We start from the raw sequence: 16,908 nt of genomic DNA, 5'->3' as shown, positions 1-16,908 counted from the left end.
TTTTTTTCTAAAAGTCATTGTTTTGTTCCCTCATTGTCAAAAAGTTAATTTCCTACATTCATGAAATTTTAGCAGGAATTTCTGGGGTATATTTTACACAACAACTTCTTTCAGTTTCCTAATCACCATATTTAATGGCCTGTTTTCAGCACCTCCAAAAAAGTACATCTCTATAAGGTACAAACTTCATTTGCTTAATGACAAACAAATTATAAAAAGAGAAGTCTATCTTCCGTCTTTTATGTTTTTCTAAAATGAATTCTCTATTCATCTCAAAACTATGAAATTCCCTCTCTGACCACAAATTCCCTTCCACCCTAATAATTCACCTTAATGCTAACTAATTTGTTCTTCACCTTTTTTTAAATCTCCACATCATCCCCATTAGATTAGCACAACAGTTGTCTCTGGCTTTGATTACCTCCCATTCTAGTCTAGCTGTCAGTCGCCATTTAATGCTCTCTTACTAGCACTGTAAACTTTTCCTTCCTATACCTTACTCGGCTTTTTCCCTTAGAAGCCTTGTCAAATCCGTAATTCAAGAATCTTCTCTGATCCCAACAAAGTGGGAGAAAATCTAGGATGTTCAGAACTAAGAATTTATTACAGTGGTTTTCATTTAACCTAAGTTGAGTCTCTGTACTGCTTAGCCATCCTAAGTATTTTCACTCTTCTCAGGCCCTTTCTTTCACCAGGTCTCTCCCACTTCCAAAATAAATCTAGAGACAAACAAAAATTGTTTTGATGTGCTACATATTGTTCTAAAATGTTTTATTTGTAAAATCCGATTGAATTCCTATAGCAACCCCAGGGGACTTGGTACTATTACTATCCAAATTCTACAGCTGAGAAAGCTGAGGCCTAGTTAAATTGCCAAGCTAATAACTGACATGGAGTCCTGGTATGGTGCTGTCGAATCAGCAATGGATGGCAAGGCCAGTCTTGAACCACAAGGTTGGTGGTTGAAACCCACCAGCCATCCTCAGAAACCCTATAAGGGTCACTATGAGTCAGTACTGACTCAACGGCACTTAACAACAACAACTGCCATAGCCAAGAATTCAATACAGTGCATCTCAATCTAGATGTCTGACTTTTAAACACTTTACAAAACAGCCACACACTAAGGGTCTCTTAAATTACAGCTATTTTTGCTTACTAAAATGAAAAAAAAAAAAAAAAAGTTCCAATCCAAATACCCAATGTGGCACTGTGGATTAAAGCACTGGATTGCAAAGTTAGTTTGAATCACAAGGTTGGTGATTCAAGCTCACCAGCCACTCCTTAGAAACCCTTTATGTAGTCTCTATGGGTTAGAACCAACTCAACAGCAGTTAACAACAACATGCAATCTTTACCTCACTATTGACTCATTTACTCTGACTTTTGTACACTACACTCCACATCTACTCTATAAACTCCTTGTGAGTAATCACCATGATTAGCACAGAATTTGACATAGGCGCTCATGCTCAATAAATACTTGCTGAAGGAATAAATGATTATTCAAAAGACTTGTTCTGAGGAGACTGAGACTTAACATGATCTCGATGAGTATCAAACTGACTTTCCTACTACCCTTTGGTTCAAGAGGAGATTCTCATCATCAGTTGTTTTTTTTCTGTTTTTTGTTTTTATGTAAGGTTCACCTAGCACGGTTTACAGAGTGAAACATCGTATTATTTAAAAACTATTTAAAAAAACAAAAAAAGAGCAGAAATAAGAACTATATCAACTGTAATAATTTGCTTTTTCAAAAACAATTTAAATGTGCTATGTATCAGGAAAAAATTAATATAGCTCAAAAAAGTCAGGGAATCTTATAAAACTTAAAGAAAAAACTATAGTTGAAGGTTCACAATTGAAGTAGCACCCCACCCTCCATGGTGAGAAGGGGTGGAATGGTTTGGAAATGACTGAGGAGCTGCTCCTAGCAGTTAGTGGGCATAAGGGGCAAGGATGCTAACTACCCTGCAATATAGGAGACAGTCCAATGAGCCCTACTGAGAAAAAACCCAGGTGACCAACATCCCCAAATACCTGAGCCCATTTCTTCCATTTGTCTTTCCTTCTCCTCTTCTCTTTTTTCATCTTCGGCACTAAGGAGTGCTGACACAATATCATTAACTGTTTTGTAATTCTCCCCAGAGGTTAGGATTTTACTCTGAACTGTCTGTTTTACCAGGCTTCGACTGAAACCCATTTCCAAGGCCGCTGTAACCACGGGTGTATTCATCATGACAGCATCTTCTGAATGGTTTTCTCCAGGTCCAAAGTGAACTATTGGGAAAAAGTCATGTGATAATATTAAATCCTACAAATAAGAAACTATGGAGAGAAAAATGACTATGAGACAATCATTACTCTCACGTTGCCTTAATTTTGATTAAGACAGATGAGCTATATGTACCAATTATCTAAAGTTCCAATAAAAGTTTGAACTTATAGGTGTATCAAATCAGAGTATAACCAGTGTGCTGTACTTATATAAAATACCACTTCCCACCAGGCTGTACCCTAGACTTTCTTAAAGACAGACATCTGGGCATGGCGTGTAGCAATCTATACCTTTTAAAAATTTTCCAAATAATTCTCACGTACAGTCATTTTGTGAAACTGATAGCTACACAAATTTATAAGAGAGAAGTGATCTTATTCAGTCAGAACCAGGAGGGGAAAGACTCAAAGATTTCACGAAAAAGGGAACATTAGAGTTTAAATGCCTTACCAGGATCCAGGCATGTAGACAGATGAGACAGACAATAACATGAAAAAGGATGAGAAGTATAATAAAATGGAAGACTAGTTTGCATAAAGCATGATTAAAGAGGTTAAAGAAAATTATGGTTACAGAAGCAAACAGTAATATTTTAGATAGTGAGAAATTCTTCAAAGCAGTGTAACATGCTTTGAAGAAACTAGACAGTAGGAAAGCATTTCAGATAAGGTGACCAAGAAACAAGATGGCATTCTTCTAGACAGTTTGCTGCCATCTACTGGAAAACATATACAATGTCTACAGTATCTATTAAACTCGCTGGCTCCATTATAAAAAGGAGCCCTGGTGGTACAGTAATTAAGCACTCACCAGTTCAAATTAGCTGCTCCCCAGGGGAAAACTGTTGGCAATCTGATTTCATAAAGTTTCACAGCCTTGGAAACCCTATAGGTTTGGTTTTGGTTGGCTCAACCAAATATGGAATCGTCTGAATAGCACCAGAATAACAACTGGAACAAAAAGGAGTGAGCTATGGAGATATCTCAAGAAAGTCTTTTAGACAAAGAGAACAAATATAAAGGTCTTAAATCAAGGCAAAAGACTGTCATGTTCAAGAAAGAAAAAGATCATATAGCCAGAGTATTCAGAATTAAGATGGTACAAGAGCTCAAAGTAGGCAATGCCTAGATCACGTAGAGCCTTTTAAATTATATTTAATTCTAAGTTTGCTAGAATGTTCTAGGAGGGTTTTAAGCAGGGAACTGAAAAGTCTATGGAGATTGACTGTTGTTTGCTAAGTGCCTTTGAGTTGATTCTGAATCAGTGACCCTTTGTAGGGTTTCCAAGGAGCTTGAACTGCCAACCGTGCAGTTAGCAGTCCAGTGCTTATCCTACAGCATCACACCAGGACTGACAGTTTACTTAGTAAAACAGAAGTCAGAGAAACACATTGAGAAGTTATGACAGAAGATGATGGTAGTTGGGATTAGAGTGATAGTGGTAGAGATGATAAGAAGTAGTCATATTTGTTTGTAGACATGGAAGAATCTCTAAGGGATTAGATATACAAAGTAAAGGAGAGTAATCAGAGATGATGTGTAACTTCAACTAACTTTTTAACCTCAGCAAAGATACCATTAACTAGTACAGGAAAGATTAGAGAAGTAGGAAATCTGAGGGAGGAGGATGGAGAAATTTTTGCTTTGGTCATGTTAACTCTGACCAAGTAGCCAAGAACTACATTTAAAGGTTTGAAAACAAAAGAGCAAACAAAAAAGATAATTCAGGACCAGCCAAGTTCATCTCTGAAAATCAGCGTGCACCAGGAAGCATTCAGTAGTGTCAAATGCTACTAACAAAGATAAAGACACAGAATTGATCACTGGTTTTGCTAAGGTAAAGGTTCCTGGCAACCCTGACAAGATCAGGATTTTTTTTTTTTTAAAGAACAAGGTAAAAAATGGAAGGTGAATAAGTAAGGAGAGATAAATAGATAAATAAAGATAGATAAATCTAGGCATTTTGTTGTAAAGAGAAACAGAGCTAGATGGTGACACAGGTTCAAGAAAAGGTCTACTTCATACCAGCAAAATTACAATACGTTTGTATGATAAAAGGAAGGATCCAGGAGACAGAAAATCAGTGATGCAAGAAAGGATTCATCGTCAAAGCACAGGTGGGAATAAAAGATAAGCCCCAGAGAACAAGGAGAAGGGTTGGCCTGAGATAGGGGTAAGGATATTTTACACAAGAGAAAGCAAAGTATATGTATATACCAGGTAGACTAGTGATTCTGATGATAAGAAGACAAAATAATTCTCATTTCATTGCTTTTATTTTCTCAGTTAAGTAAGGTTATGAGCAAAGAACAAGGCATAGATTAATCTTAAGGACAAAGAAAATGTGAGAGAATCATTTTGAAGACTGACAAGGTGATTTTATTCGAGGATTGCATTTGACTTGCAGGGCAGTACAAAGTGGAGCCCTAGTGTGATGCTGTGGGATAAAGCACTGGACCACAAGGTTGGTTTGAACCACAAGGTAGGCAGTTCAAACCAGTCGCTCCCAGAAACCCTACACGGAGTCAAGCATTGACTTGACAGCACTTAACAGCAATAACAACAAAGTGCCCATTTGAGAACTGTGATTATAAAGTTGCAGTAAGAACAGTCAGCACAGTTGCCTTGCTTTTCCAGCTTTATTACACAGGAGATAGTAGTCATGTACCCAAGAAATCCTTTCCTTTTCCAGGTCAAACAGTATCAAATTCTTCAACTGTTTCTCCTTAGCCATGATTTCTAGATCTTACACATGCTGGTCACCCATTTCTGGTCCAGCTACCAATTTACCACTATCCCTCTAGATTTGTTATACCAAGACTAGAACACCATTCTAGATATGATTAATGCACTATAGCTGTCACTATTTTGGACACCATTAACATACATACATTATTCACATACATAAATGACACATGTGAATAAAATTTAAGTTCTGACCAGATGAGAAACTCTTTTACACTCTTGAAATAAAAGCCCTTATGTTGTTGTTAGCTGTCATGAGGTCGGCCCCCAATCTGCGGCAACCACAGGCATAATCACTGCCCTGTAGGCTTTTCTTGGTTGTGATCTTTACACATTCATCAGGCCTTTCTTCCTCAAAGCAGCTGGCCAGGTTTAACCTTTAGGTTAGCAGCTGACTGCAACTGCTTTGCCACTCCAGGTTCCACTAAATACTCTAATGTTGCAGTGGTTAAGTGCCATCGAGTCAGTTCCAACTCTTAGCAACCCTGAATAGGGTTTCCAAGGAGCAGCTGGTGACCTTGAACTGCCTACTCTGCAGTTCAAACTAAGCTTGTAGTCCAGCACATTAACCCACAGTGCCTCACCAGGACTCCTGTACTATACATTTGACTTAAATACCTAACATCTAGTCCAATTCTGAAATCATATGTGAATGAGAACTTTCCCAAATCATGCTAGCTCACAATAACCTCTTTAGAGGGCTTATTATTTCATCACCACCCACTTGGCATTGCTTACTGGTTGTTTTTTTTTCTTTTGCATGTGTTTTATCGCCCTAGTTAAAATAATCACACCTGAAGAACAAAGACTATTATACTTCCACTGTTAAATGAACCTGTTGCCACAATGTTTATTCCAACTCATAAGAACTCTTTAGGACAGAATAGAACTGCCTCATAGGGTTTCCGAGGCTATAAATCTTTATGAAAACTGACTGCCATTGGGATCAAACCACTGAACTTTTGGTGACAGCTGAGTTTTTCATCACTGCGCCACCAGGGCTCCACTTACACTTCCTAGAATCTTCTAAAATACATGACTCTTAGTGGACACATCTTATTGTTGTTGTTTGATGTTGTCAGGTTGAATCCAACTTAGAGTGACCCGATGTTGTTATAAAGTGCTATCGAGTCAGTTCCTATTCTTAGCAACCCTGTAGAGGGTTTCCAAAGCTATAAACTTTACAAACAGACTATTGCATCTTTCATGCAAAAAGTGATTGGTGGGTTTGAACCATTGACTTTTCAGTTAGCAGTCAAGTGCTTAAACACAATGCTATCAGGGATCCCCAGTGAATACATAATCTTATTGTTATAACTTCTGAACACTTTTTCCTATGGCCTCAGAAACACTTCATTTTAACATTCTTATAAAAATTCATATCTGATATCAGTGGATACATAATCTTATTGTTATAACTTCTGAACACTTTTTCCTATGGCCTCAGAAACACTTTATTTTAACATTCTTATAAAAATTCATATCTGATATCTGAAATATTTTCATACATACTTGGTATATCAACATTTTCATCTCCAGGCGGGTCTGATGTTGACAGCAGCTATGAAACAGGATATAAGTTAAAAGAGAAAATCAGAAATTATAAACAACCTAAGTAGAGTAACACTAAGGTAAGACAGCCTTGATTGAATGTACATATTTTGAAAGCAGGGTAATTTACAAACTTCACATTGCTTTGTTTTAGCCTAGTCATCTTATGCAAATCAAAAACCAAACCAACTGCCACTGAGTCAATTCCGACTTGTAAAGACTTCTATAGGACTTCCCAGGCTGTAATCTCTATGGGAAGAGACAGTCTCATCTTTCACCCAAGGAGCAGACGGCGGATTAAACTGCCAAACCCATAGCACTCCCAGAGCTAAACATCCTGTACATTTTCCCAAACTTCACCTATTTTAAAATTAGAATTCAAGATTTTCTGCAGTTCCAGGAAAGTAGGAAAAGGATTTTCAACTTTATAGTCAGATTTCAACTTGGTTTCTCTCAGAGGTTTCTAATTACAAATGAGTTATTTTTTTGTTTGTTTTTCCTAAAAAAGATGGAGACACTAAAGATCTTTCTGCAACCCTACTACTAGTTTGAAAAGTGGCAGGTTTAGTAATATTACTTTCTACAAACAAAGAATAATTTTTTGAGCACACACAAAAAAACTTGCTTACAAAAGTTAAAACTGAGGAAATCCTTCATAGGGACACAAAATAATTTAATTAATAAGAAAACAGATTTAAATATCACTTTTCATAAATTTTCTTGGTAATTGTTATTCAGAAGAATTGACTGTTGCTGCCAATTACAACAATTGATTTACCTGTTCAAGAAGATGAGGATATCTAGCTTGAATCTCATCAACAAACTCCTGCCCCTTCATACGCATTAAGAACTCACATCTAAAACATAAGAGGAAGATTATTTTTATTGGTTTATCTAAAATATAACCTGATAATTCTAAGAAATGATTTTGAAACATTTTTTATTATACTGCACAGAAAATAATCACTTTATACAACCCAGCACACATATTTCTAATATTACCACAATTCTCATAAAACAATATAAACTTTTCCTATTTAAGCTGTGCTCTGGAACTTGACCTATACTCATGGATATAGTAGCTCAAAATACCAACTGAAAGGGAAGGAGGAAGTCTTCGCATCAAGTATCAATGCTATCCCTTCTGTATACAGGGTAGATAGGGACAGGCAACTCAAGACACCGGCTACCTAAAATGAGAGGACGATAAAGGCACGAAGTGACTGGCTTACAGGTTTACATGAGGGAGTTTAGTGTAAGAGTGTGCAGGGGGAAGATAAGAGTTCCCACTGGATAGTTTTCATCTTGTCTAGATGGGTCTGGTGAAAAGAGATGGGGATAAGATTCTTATGATTCAATAGCAAGTAATTGTTATCATGATTAATTGCAACTGTCACAACTGTAAAGGTAAAAGTTTTGTAACAAAAACAGGGGAGGAGTTAATCTTACAGTCCAGAAACAGAGAACCCTAGGACCATCAAGGGAGAAGAGCACATGAGGAATGCAGGACCCTATCCAGAAGCAGCAACACCAGAGATGGAGACAGAGATGGGAGACATGGAAAGAAGGAGCAGCTGAGGACTCCAGATTCATGGAAGAGAGGAACTGAGAACTGGCAGCCGGGAGGCAGGTTTGCAGAATGTGTCCTTTGGTGGTGTAAATTATTATGTATGCCTGAGTTTTTAAAAAAAAAAAAGAGCTAAAGTGAATAGAAATACTGTTAACTGATGGTACATAGACGGGATTATAATCATTGTAATATAGTGCATGATTTGTTGAATGTAAAACTGATGAAGTGCCCTGTAAACGTTCACTCAATTCACAATAAAAACTTTAAAAAAAAAAAAAAAAAAGCTTTGGAGTTGTCTCCAGCCCTGTCTGATTTAAACTCCATGATAAATCATGTGCAAGAATTATTTCACTGGAACCTTGTCAACCCCCAGACTTATCAAAATAAATAGCTGTTACTGATCTAAAAAAAAGATATACTCTGATTTTATCTGCTCAATTTCATTAACACAACAAAAGGGTCTGGGCACACAACAGGTCACAGAGGCATGAAAAACACTACTCTAGACAAATCACTTTTTATCACACAAACAATTTCCCACCACTTGTCAGTCAGTTTGTCATACTGTGATGGTTTGCAAGTTGCTGTGATTCTAAAAGCTATGCCATAAGTATTTTAAATATCAAAAGGGTCACCCACAACAGACAGATTTCAGCTGAGCTTCCAGATGAAGAATGATTAAGAAGAAGGAGACAATATTTAAGAATTTAAATATTCCAAATATTCCAGATATTTAAATATTCCAAATAGTTAAGTCATTGAAAACCTTATGAAGAGCAGTGGAACACTGTCAGCACCAGAATGTTGTCAGATATAGTGCCAAATGATCAGTCCCTCAGATCGGAAGGTACTCAAAATGCGACTGTGAAAGATCTGCCTCCTCAAAGTTGAGTTGACCGTGAAGAAATGAATGGAGTAAAGCCTTTGGGACATTCATTTTCTGATGCGGCATAATTCAAAAGAAGAGAAACAGCTGTAAAACTCCATTAATAATCGGAACATGAAATGTATGAAGTATTAATCTAGGAAAACTGGAAATTGTAAAAAAAGAAATGGACCACATAAACATCAATATCCTAGGCATTAGTGAGCTTAAATGGACTGGTATTGGCCATTTTGAATCAGACCATCACATTGTTTCCTATGCTGGGAATGACAAATTGAAGACGGACAGCATCACATTCATCATTAAAAGGAACATATTAAGATCTATACTGAAGTACAACACTGTCTGTGATAGTATAATATCCATATGCCTACAAGGAAGACCAGTTAATCCTCAAATTTACACACCAACCACTAAAGTCAGTTAAGATACAATTAAAGAATTCTACCAACTAAAGTCAGTTATGATGAAACTAAAGAATTCTACCAACTTCCACAGTCTGAAATTAATCAGGCATACAATAAAGACACATTGACAATTACTGGTGATTGGAATACAAAGGTTGGAAACAAAGAGAAAGGATTAATTGTTGGAAAATAAATATGGCCTTGGTGATAGAAACAATGCTGGAGGTCACATGATAGAATTTTGCAAGACATATGACTTATTCATTGAAAACACTTTTTTTAAACAACATACAAGACAACTATACACACAGGCCTCACCATACGGAATACAAAGAAATCAAATTGACTACATATATGGAAAATACGATAGAAAACTTCAATATCATCAGCCAAAATAAGGCCAGGGGCAGACTATGGAACAGACCATCAATGGCTCATATGCAAATTCAGAATGAAGCTGAAGAAAATTAAAACAAGTCCATAAGACCCAAAATATGACCTTGAATATATTCCACCTGGATTTATAGATCATCTGAAGAAAAACTTTGACGCATTAGACTCTAAAGACCTGAAGTATTGTGGGATGACATCAAGATCATCATAACAAAGAAAGCAGAAAGTCATTAAGAAGAAAGAAGGAAAAGATAAAAATGTTTGTCAGAAGAGACGCTGAAACTTCTCCAGTGTAGAAATGCTAATGCAAATGGAAGAAATTAAGAGGTAAAGGAGCTCAACAGAAAATTTCAAAGGTCAGCTCAAGAAGACAAAGTCAAATATTATAATGAAATGTGCAAAGACATGGAATTAGAAAACCAAAATGGAAGAACACACTCAGCACTTCTCAAGCTGTGGGCACTGGAAATTCAAGCCTCGATCTGCAGTATTTAAAGAATCAATCTATGGGCAAAATATTGAATGATGCAGAAAGCATCAAAAGAAGATGGAAAGAATACACAGTCACTGTTCCAAAAAGAAATGGTCAATATTCACACATTTTAAGACCTACCATACTATCAAGAACCAATGATCATGAAGGAAGAAGTCCAAGATGCATTGAAGACATTGGCAAAGAACAAGGCACCAGGAATATAAGAAATACAAATTGAAATCTTTCAACTGATGTGGCACTAGAAGCACTTACTCATCCAAAGATGAGTCTGGAAATCTGGAAGACAACTACCTGGCCAACTGACTGGAAGAGATCCATATCTATGTCCATTCCAAAGAGAGGTGACCCAACAGAATGCGGAAATCCTCGGACAATATCATTAATATCCCACGCCAGTAGAATTTTACTAAAAGATAATATAAAAACAGCTTAAACTACACAGTGACAGAGAACTTCCAGAAGTTCAAACCAGATTCAGAAGAGGACACACAACAAGGGATATCATTGCTGACCTGAGATGGGTCTTGGATGAAAGCAAAGAATGCCAGAAAGATGTCTGTTGTTGTTAAGTGCCATCAAGTCAGTTCTGACTTAATAGCGACCATATATAGGGTTTCTGAAGAGCGGCTGGTGAGCTTGAATCACCAATCTTGTAGTTCAAACCAACCTCGCAGTCCAGCGCATTAACCCACAGTCCCACATCAGGACTCCAGAAAGATGTTTACTTGTGCTTTATTGGCTATGCAAAGGCTTTCAATATTTGCGTGACTCATGACATGCTACAAAATTTCACCTTGTGAAGAATGACTATTCCAAAATAATTGTGCTCAAGAGGAACCTGTACATAGACCAACAGGCAGCTGTTCTAACAGAACAAGGGAACACCGAATGGCTTAAAATTAGGAAAGGTGTGTGCCAGGGTTGTATTCTTTCACCATACTTATTCAATCTGTATGCTATGTAAATAGTTCAAGAAGCTGGATTATATGAAGAAAAAACATGGCATCAGGAAGACTCATTAACAACCTGCGATATGCAGATGATATACAACCTTGCTTGAGGACTTAAAATACTAATGAAGATCAAAGACCAGAGCCTTCAGTATGGGTTGCATCTCAATGTAAAGAAAACAAAAATGCTAATCATAAGACTAATAAATAACATCCATATAAATGGAGAAAAGATTGACGTTGTCAAAGACTTCATTTTGCTCAGCTCAACCATCAACACTCATGGAAGCAGCAGTCAAGAAATCAAATGATATATTGCAAATCTGCTGCACAAGACCTCTTTAAAGTGTTGAAGAGCAAAGATGTCAGTTTGAGGACTAAGGTGTACCTTACCCAAGCCATGGTATTTTCAATAACCTCACATACATGTGAAAATTGGGACAGTGGCTAAGGAAGACCATAAAAGAAATGCTGCATTTGAGCTATGGTGTTGGAGGAGAATATTGAAAGTACCACGGACTGTCAGAGAACAAATACATCTGTGTTGGAACAAGCATAGTCAGAGTGCTCCTTGAAAGCCAGCCTGGCCACACTTTGTCTCTCATACTTCACACCTATTATTAGGAGGGACAACTGAAGGATATCATGTTTGGAAATGTGGAGGGTTCAAAAAAAAGAGGAAGACCTCCAATGAGAGGGACTGGCATAGTGGTAGCAGCAACGGGCTCAGGCATAGCAGCGATTGCCACGCTGGTCCCAGACCAGGCAGTGTTTCACTTTGTTGTGCATAGGGCCACAATGAGTCAGTACCAACTCAGTAGGACCTAACAAGAAACAGAGTTTCTAAAGCTGTAACTCAGTATCCCAATTTTTACAGTGTATTAATTTTCTCCAGTGTTACTCTATACATAATATGACAGTTCCCAATAGTTGTTTTCACACTACAAGAGTTTGTCAAAGTTCACAAAGCATGTTTCCATTCCACTATTTTTGTTTCTCAAAACTGGTGCTTTGTTATTGTTGTTAGGTGTCATTGAGTTGGTACTGACTCATAGTGACCCTATGCACAATAGAACAAAACACTGCCTGGTCCTGGGCCAACCTCATAATTGTTGCCACGCTTGAGGCCACTGATGCTGCCACTTTGCCAATCCATCTCACTGGGGGTTTTCCTCTTTTTCTCTTACCCTCCACCCTATCAAACATGATATCCCTTCTCTAGGGACTGGTCCCTCCTGACAATATGTCTGAAGTATGAAAGACAAAGTTTGGCCATCCTAGTCCCCAAGGAGCACTCGGGCTGCACTTCTTCCAACACAGATCTGTTGGTTCTTTTGGCAGCCCATGGCACTTTCAATATTCTCCTCCAACACCATAACTCAAAAGCATCAGTTCTTCTATGGTCTTCCTTATTCACTGTCCAGATTTCATATGCATATGAGGTTATTGAACATACCATGGCTTGGGTCAGGCGCACCTTAGTGCTCAAGCTGACATTTTTGCTTTTCAACACTTTAAAAAGGTCTTGTGTGGCTGATTTACCTAATACAATATGTCGTTTGATTTCCTGACTGCTGCTTCCAAGATAGTTGCTCCAAGAAGAATGAAGTCCTTGACAACTTCAATCTTTTCTCCATTGATAAGAATGTTGTTTTTTTATGTCCGGGGCGAGGATTTTTGGTTTCTTTACATTGAGATGCAATCTATACCAAAGGCTGTGGTCTTTGACCTTCAACAGTAAGTATTTTAAGTCCTCTTCACTTTCAGCAAGCAAGGTTGTATCATCTGCAAATCACAAGTTGTTAATGAGTCTTCTCCAATGCTAATGCCATGTTTTTCTTCATATAACCCAGCTTCTTGGATTATTTGCTCTGCCTACAGGTTGAATAAGTATGGTGAAAGAATACAGCCCTGTCGCACACCTTTCTTAATTTTAAACCATTCAGTGTTCCCATGTCGCTAGATGACTGAATATTTATATGTATAAACAGCTGGCCTCAGCCTACATTGATAACATATACAAAAATAATCTACATATGGATCATATACCTGAATGTGAAACATATTTCTAAAAGAAAACAGGAGATTTTTTTTTTTTTTTTGTGCTAACGTATCTTAGATAAGACACCAAAAGCACAATTCATAAAAGACAAAACTGATGAACTGGCATAACCTAAGTTAAAAACTTCTTTTCAAACGACACTTAAGAAAATGAAAATGGAAAGCTACAAACTGGGAGAAAGATTGCAAAACATAGCTAATAAAAGACTTGTACTCACAGTGGCATTGTAGGGTAAGTACAGGAATGCTAACCACAAGCTTTACAGTCCTTGTCCACCAACTGCTCCATGAGAGAAAGATGAGGCTGTATGCTCCCATAAAAATGCATTGTCTTGGAAACATACAGGGTTGTCATAAGTCAAAAATCAACTCGATGGAAGTGGGTTCAGAGTATTGAGTTCGGGTATTTAGTATATTGGTAAGTACCGTGGAGTCATTTCCGAGTGTTTTGAGAGCTCTTAATAAAGAGAGTTCTTATAAAATTCTTAATAAAACATTTCTAGTCCAACCTCTAACTTACAGATAAGAGCCTCCAAGGAGTCACATGACTTGTCTGAGTTCATAAACTACTTAGCAACAAAGATGAAATTTCTTATTTGACTTCCACTGGCAACACACATTTAAATCATTCCCAGTTTATAGAACAAAATAGACGGCACCACTAGAGACTGCATTGTTAAAAGGTGGTAAGTGACATTTCACATAAAAATTTAAACTCCACACACAAAATAAATTACAAACTGTATACACAACAAAACACTTTAAAAGAGGACTAGATTTTAGACAAGATCAGGCTTGTTTAGAGTGGTAAGGCTGTAGCCCCTAAATCAATATTACTTAGCCCTTCTCTTGTTTTCCTTTTCCCTTCATATCTTTTTTCTAATATATGTTCTTTTTGTTCTAGTTTACATTATCTTTGTAATCTTGAACTTCTCTTTTAAGCAAGATGACCAAAAACAAAACCAAACCACTGCTATAGAGATGCTGCTGACTCATGGCGAGCCCCCGTGTCATAGGGCAGAGCTGCTTACTAAGGTTTTCTTGGTTGTAATCTTTACAGAAGCAGTTCATCAGGCTTTTCTTCCAAGAAGTCATGGGGTGCTGCTAATCTATAGGTTAGCAGCCAACAGAAAACCACTTACACATCCAGGCTAATTAGGGCAAAATGGGAAAATAGAAATGAAATTTATGGCCAAATTACAAAGGAATCAACAAGAATAGGTTAAATTATACTGTGTATATAGCTTACAGAAAGGGGGACAAAAGCACAACTCCTCTCAATAAAATCATTAATATTAAAATTTGGTCTTCTAAAGGCTAATTCCCCCAATGACATAGAAGAGGCCTTGTTATCATTTAAATGCAAACTGCTATCATCTGAGTATGCCCTCGTTTAGATACAGTTTTATGTAGCAAAACAATTACCTTGGAAACCACTTGGCATGTTCTACCCATGGGTCATCTCCGGATTCCCAGCACCTCAAGCCACCATCACAACAAAAGCATTTGACATCATCATTGCGACCTAAAGAAAATGAAGACCAAAACTAAATACACATAACATGTTCCAGCATGTAGACCAAAATAAATGTATAGTGACGTATTTGTTTCTTTCTTACCCACGTAATAAAAACCAGCACTTGCAAGCTGCTCGGGTTGAACTGGAACACTAGGTGGCCAGTAAATAAATGTTCTCAGTCGAGCTGCATGTGTCTGCATGCTCAGGTTTGAAATGCTAAACCTTAGCGTTTCTAGAGAATTTTCCAAAAATGGACAGTTGGGAAAATGTCTCCTGTGTTCTGACATAGCATCATCCTTTGGTTCCCAGTTACTCAGTTTTCCACCACAAGCAAAGCAGGCTACCCTATCTCCAGGTCCTATATAGTAAAAGCCAGCTCTTGCCAAATCCGATGGTGACAAAAAGGTTAATGGCCACATCTTGTAAGAAAGAAACCTTGCTTCTTCAGTATTCATAGCATAACTGTAGGGGTTAGTCCTCCATGAAGAGATGTCTTCCACTGCTCCGGAATTAAGAGGGTTTGGTGAAAGGTTGGAGTGAGAACCACTATGTTCCAATGTGGGAGATACTGAACACGTAAAACTGTTTCTCAATGGAGAAATGTTCTTAGAGGTGGATCCCAGACTGGCATCTGAGCTTAGATTCTGAACAAAGCTACAGCTAGGATACAGCTGTTTATGCTTTTCGATAGCATTGTCTCCATGTTTCCAGTTATCCAGCATCAGACCACAACAGAAGCATTTGACCTTGTCGTTCACACCCGTGTAATAAAAACCAGCTCGAGCAAGACTCCTTTCTGAGACGGGTACACCAGTGGGGAAAGTCGAATATGTAGACATTCTGTAAAGTTCACATGAAAAGTCGTATTTCATTTTTTGTTTGTTGCTGTTTGTCCAATTTGACAAGATCTTGCTATCTTCCATTATATTCATAAATTTTTGATGAGAGGGACTTGAGACACGATAAGAAGGGAATTTTACTTTTGACCGCTGAAAGCCTTCACATGAAACTTCTCATCTCTTCACACTAAATTGTATTTTTTTTAACCACAAAAGGAATCAAATGTTAACCTGCTCCGTATCTACAACCCACTACTCCCTGTTGACTAAACTATACCTAGGTGCACACTCAGGCCATCCTATATGATGTCTGAACTACCTAGGTTATCAATACCACTTAGTACTCTTTAAATTATAGTAAATCTTTTAGATAATTCAAGTACTACTTTCTCATAATTTAGTGTAATACTAACCTAGTGGTCTGAAAGAAGCTGATGCACTTCTAAAAATATGTTAAAAACCCCTGATTTTTCAAGGTTTATATTTCAAAATGTTTAAGCTAAGCAACTACAGAGATGTCCTTAATTTGCTTTTGATTACAAGCTATGTAGCCTGCCTACAAGAGATAAGAAATATAGGTACCAGGCTTCTTTCCCTATAAGAACTTTAATGTGACATCAAAAACCTTTGTTTTATTCCATCAAACTTATTAAAGCTTTCATAGAGTCACATTATCTAAAAAATAGTTAAGGAATAGCTCAGCATTCCTTAAGTGGATTGTTATCTTCAATAACAACTTTTGGGGAAGTTAACACTCATAAGCTTTGCTGAACCTACGTTTGTTATGGTATGGTATGTTCCCAAATGAAATAAATTTTAAGGTCGCAAACTTAACTCTCACATCTTTGTAGAATATTTTCTCTTCATGTTTCCACTTCCTACAGCATCACTATGTTGTCTTTCTTACTAATTCTGCACACCACTTTATACATTTAATCAATCCAAGGTATTTTTTCAAACTTAACTATTTAACCAGAACATTTCCACAGCAGAAACACTTTATATTGCATTTAAAAATTAAATAAGCTCCATTAATTTAAGAACCATGCATGGTTAGGGAATCTGTTTTGTAATTAATGACAATTAATTCAAGAGTACAGTTTGTCTTTTCTAGTGTTATCACAAATGCTTAAGAAAATATGACCAATATTATCAGCAGAATTACTGCGTATGCAGAATGTATCAATAACTGATCCTACTTTCTGAACACTTTG

General features: G+C 37.2%; 1 protein-coding gene across 2 annotated transcripts in view; it reads right to left on the bottom strand.

The window, feature by feature from the left end:
• Positions 1-15,799, bottom strand: part of BIRC2 (baculoviral IAP repeat containing 2) — an 18,592-nt gene extending 2,793 nt beyond the window's left edge. The window contains exons 1-6 of one of the 2 annotated variants that reach the window (XM_006833771.1): positions 14,956-15,799; positions 14,762-14,861; positions 7,352-7,430; positions 6,535-6,583; positions 5,954-5,956; positions 2,041-2,280 (exon numbers count right to left, since the gene is read on the bottom strand). In XM_006833771.1, the coding sequence (XP_006833834.1) occupies positions 2,041-2,280; positions 5,954-5,956; positions 6,535-6,583; positions 7,352-7,430; positions 14,762-14,861; positions 14,956-15,787 (1,303 nt within the window). In that variant the 5' untranslated portion in view covers positions 15,788-15,799. Of the gene's footprint in view, positions 1-2,040; positions 2,281-5,418; positions 5,435-5,953; positions 5,957-6,534; positions 6,584-7,351; positions 7,431-14,761; positions 14,862-14,955 lie in introns of both variants that reach the window. The other variant, XM_006833770.1, reaches the window with a different exon arrangement.
• Positions 15,800-16,908: the final 1,109 nt, after the last annotated feature.

Source organism: Chrysochloris asiatica, unplaced genomic scaffold (assembly GCF_000296735.1).
Source record: "Chrysochloris asiatica unplaced genomic scaffold, ChrAsi1.0 scaffold00008, whole genome shotgun sequence".
In the NCBI taxonomy this organism is placed as follows: domain Eukaryota; kingdom Metazoa; phylum Chordata; class Mammalia; order Afrosoricida; family Chrysochloridae; genus Chrysochloris; species Chrysochloris asiatica.
Note: the sequence above shows the minus strand (reverse complement) of the source record. Positions and strands in the feature narration are given on the sequence as shown.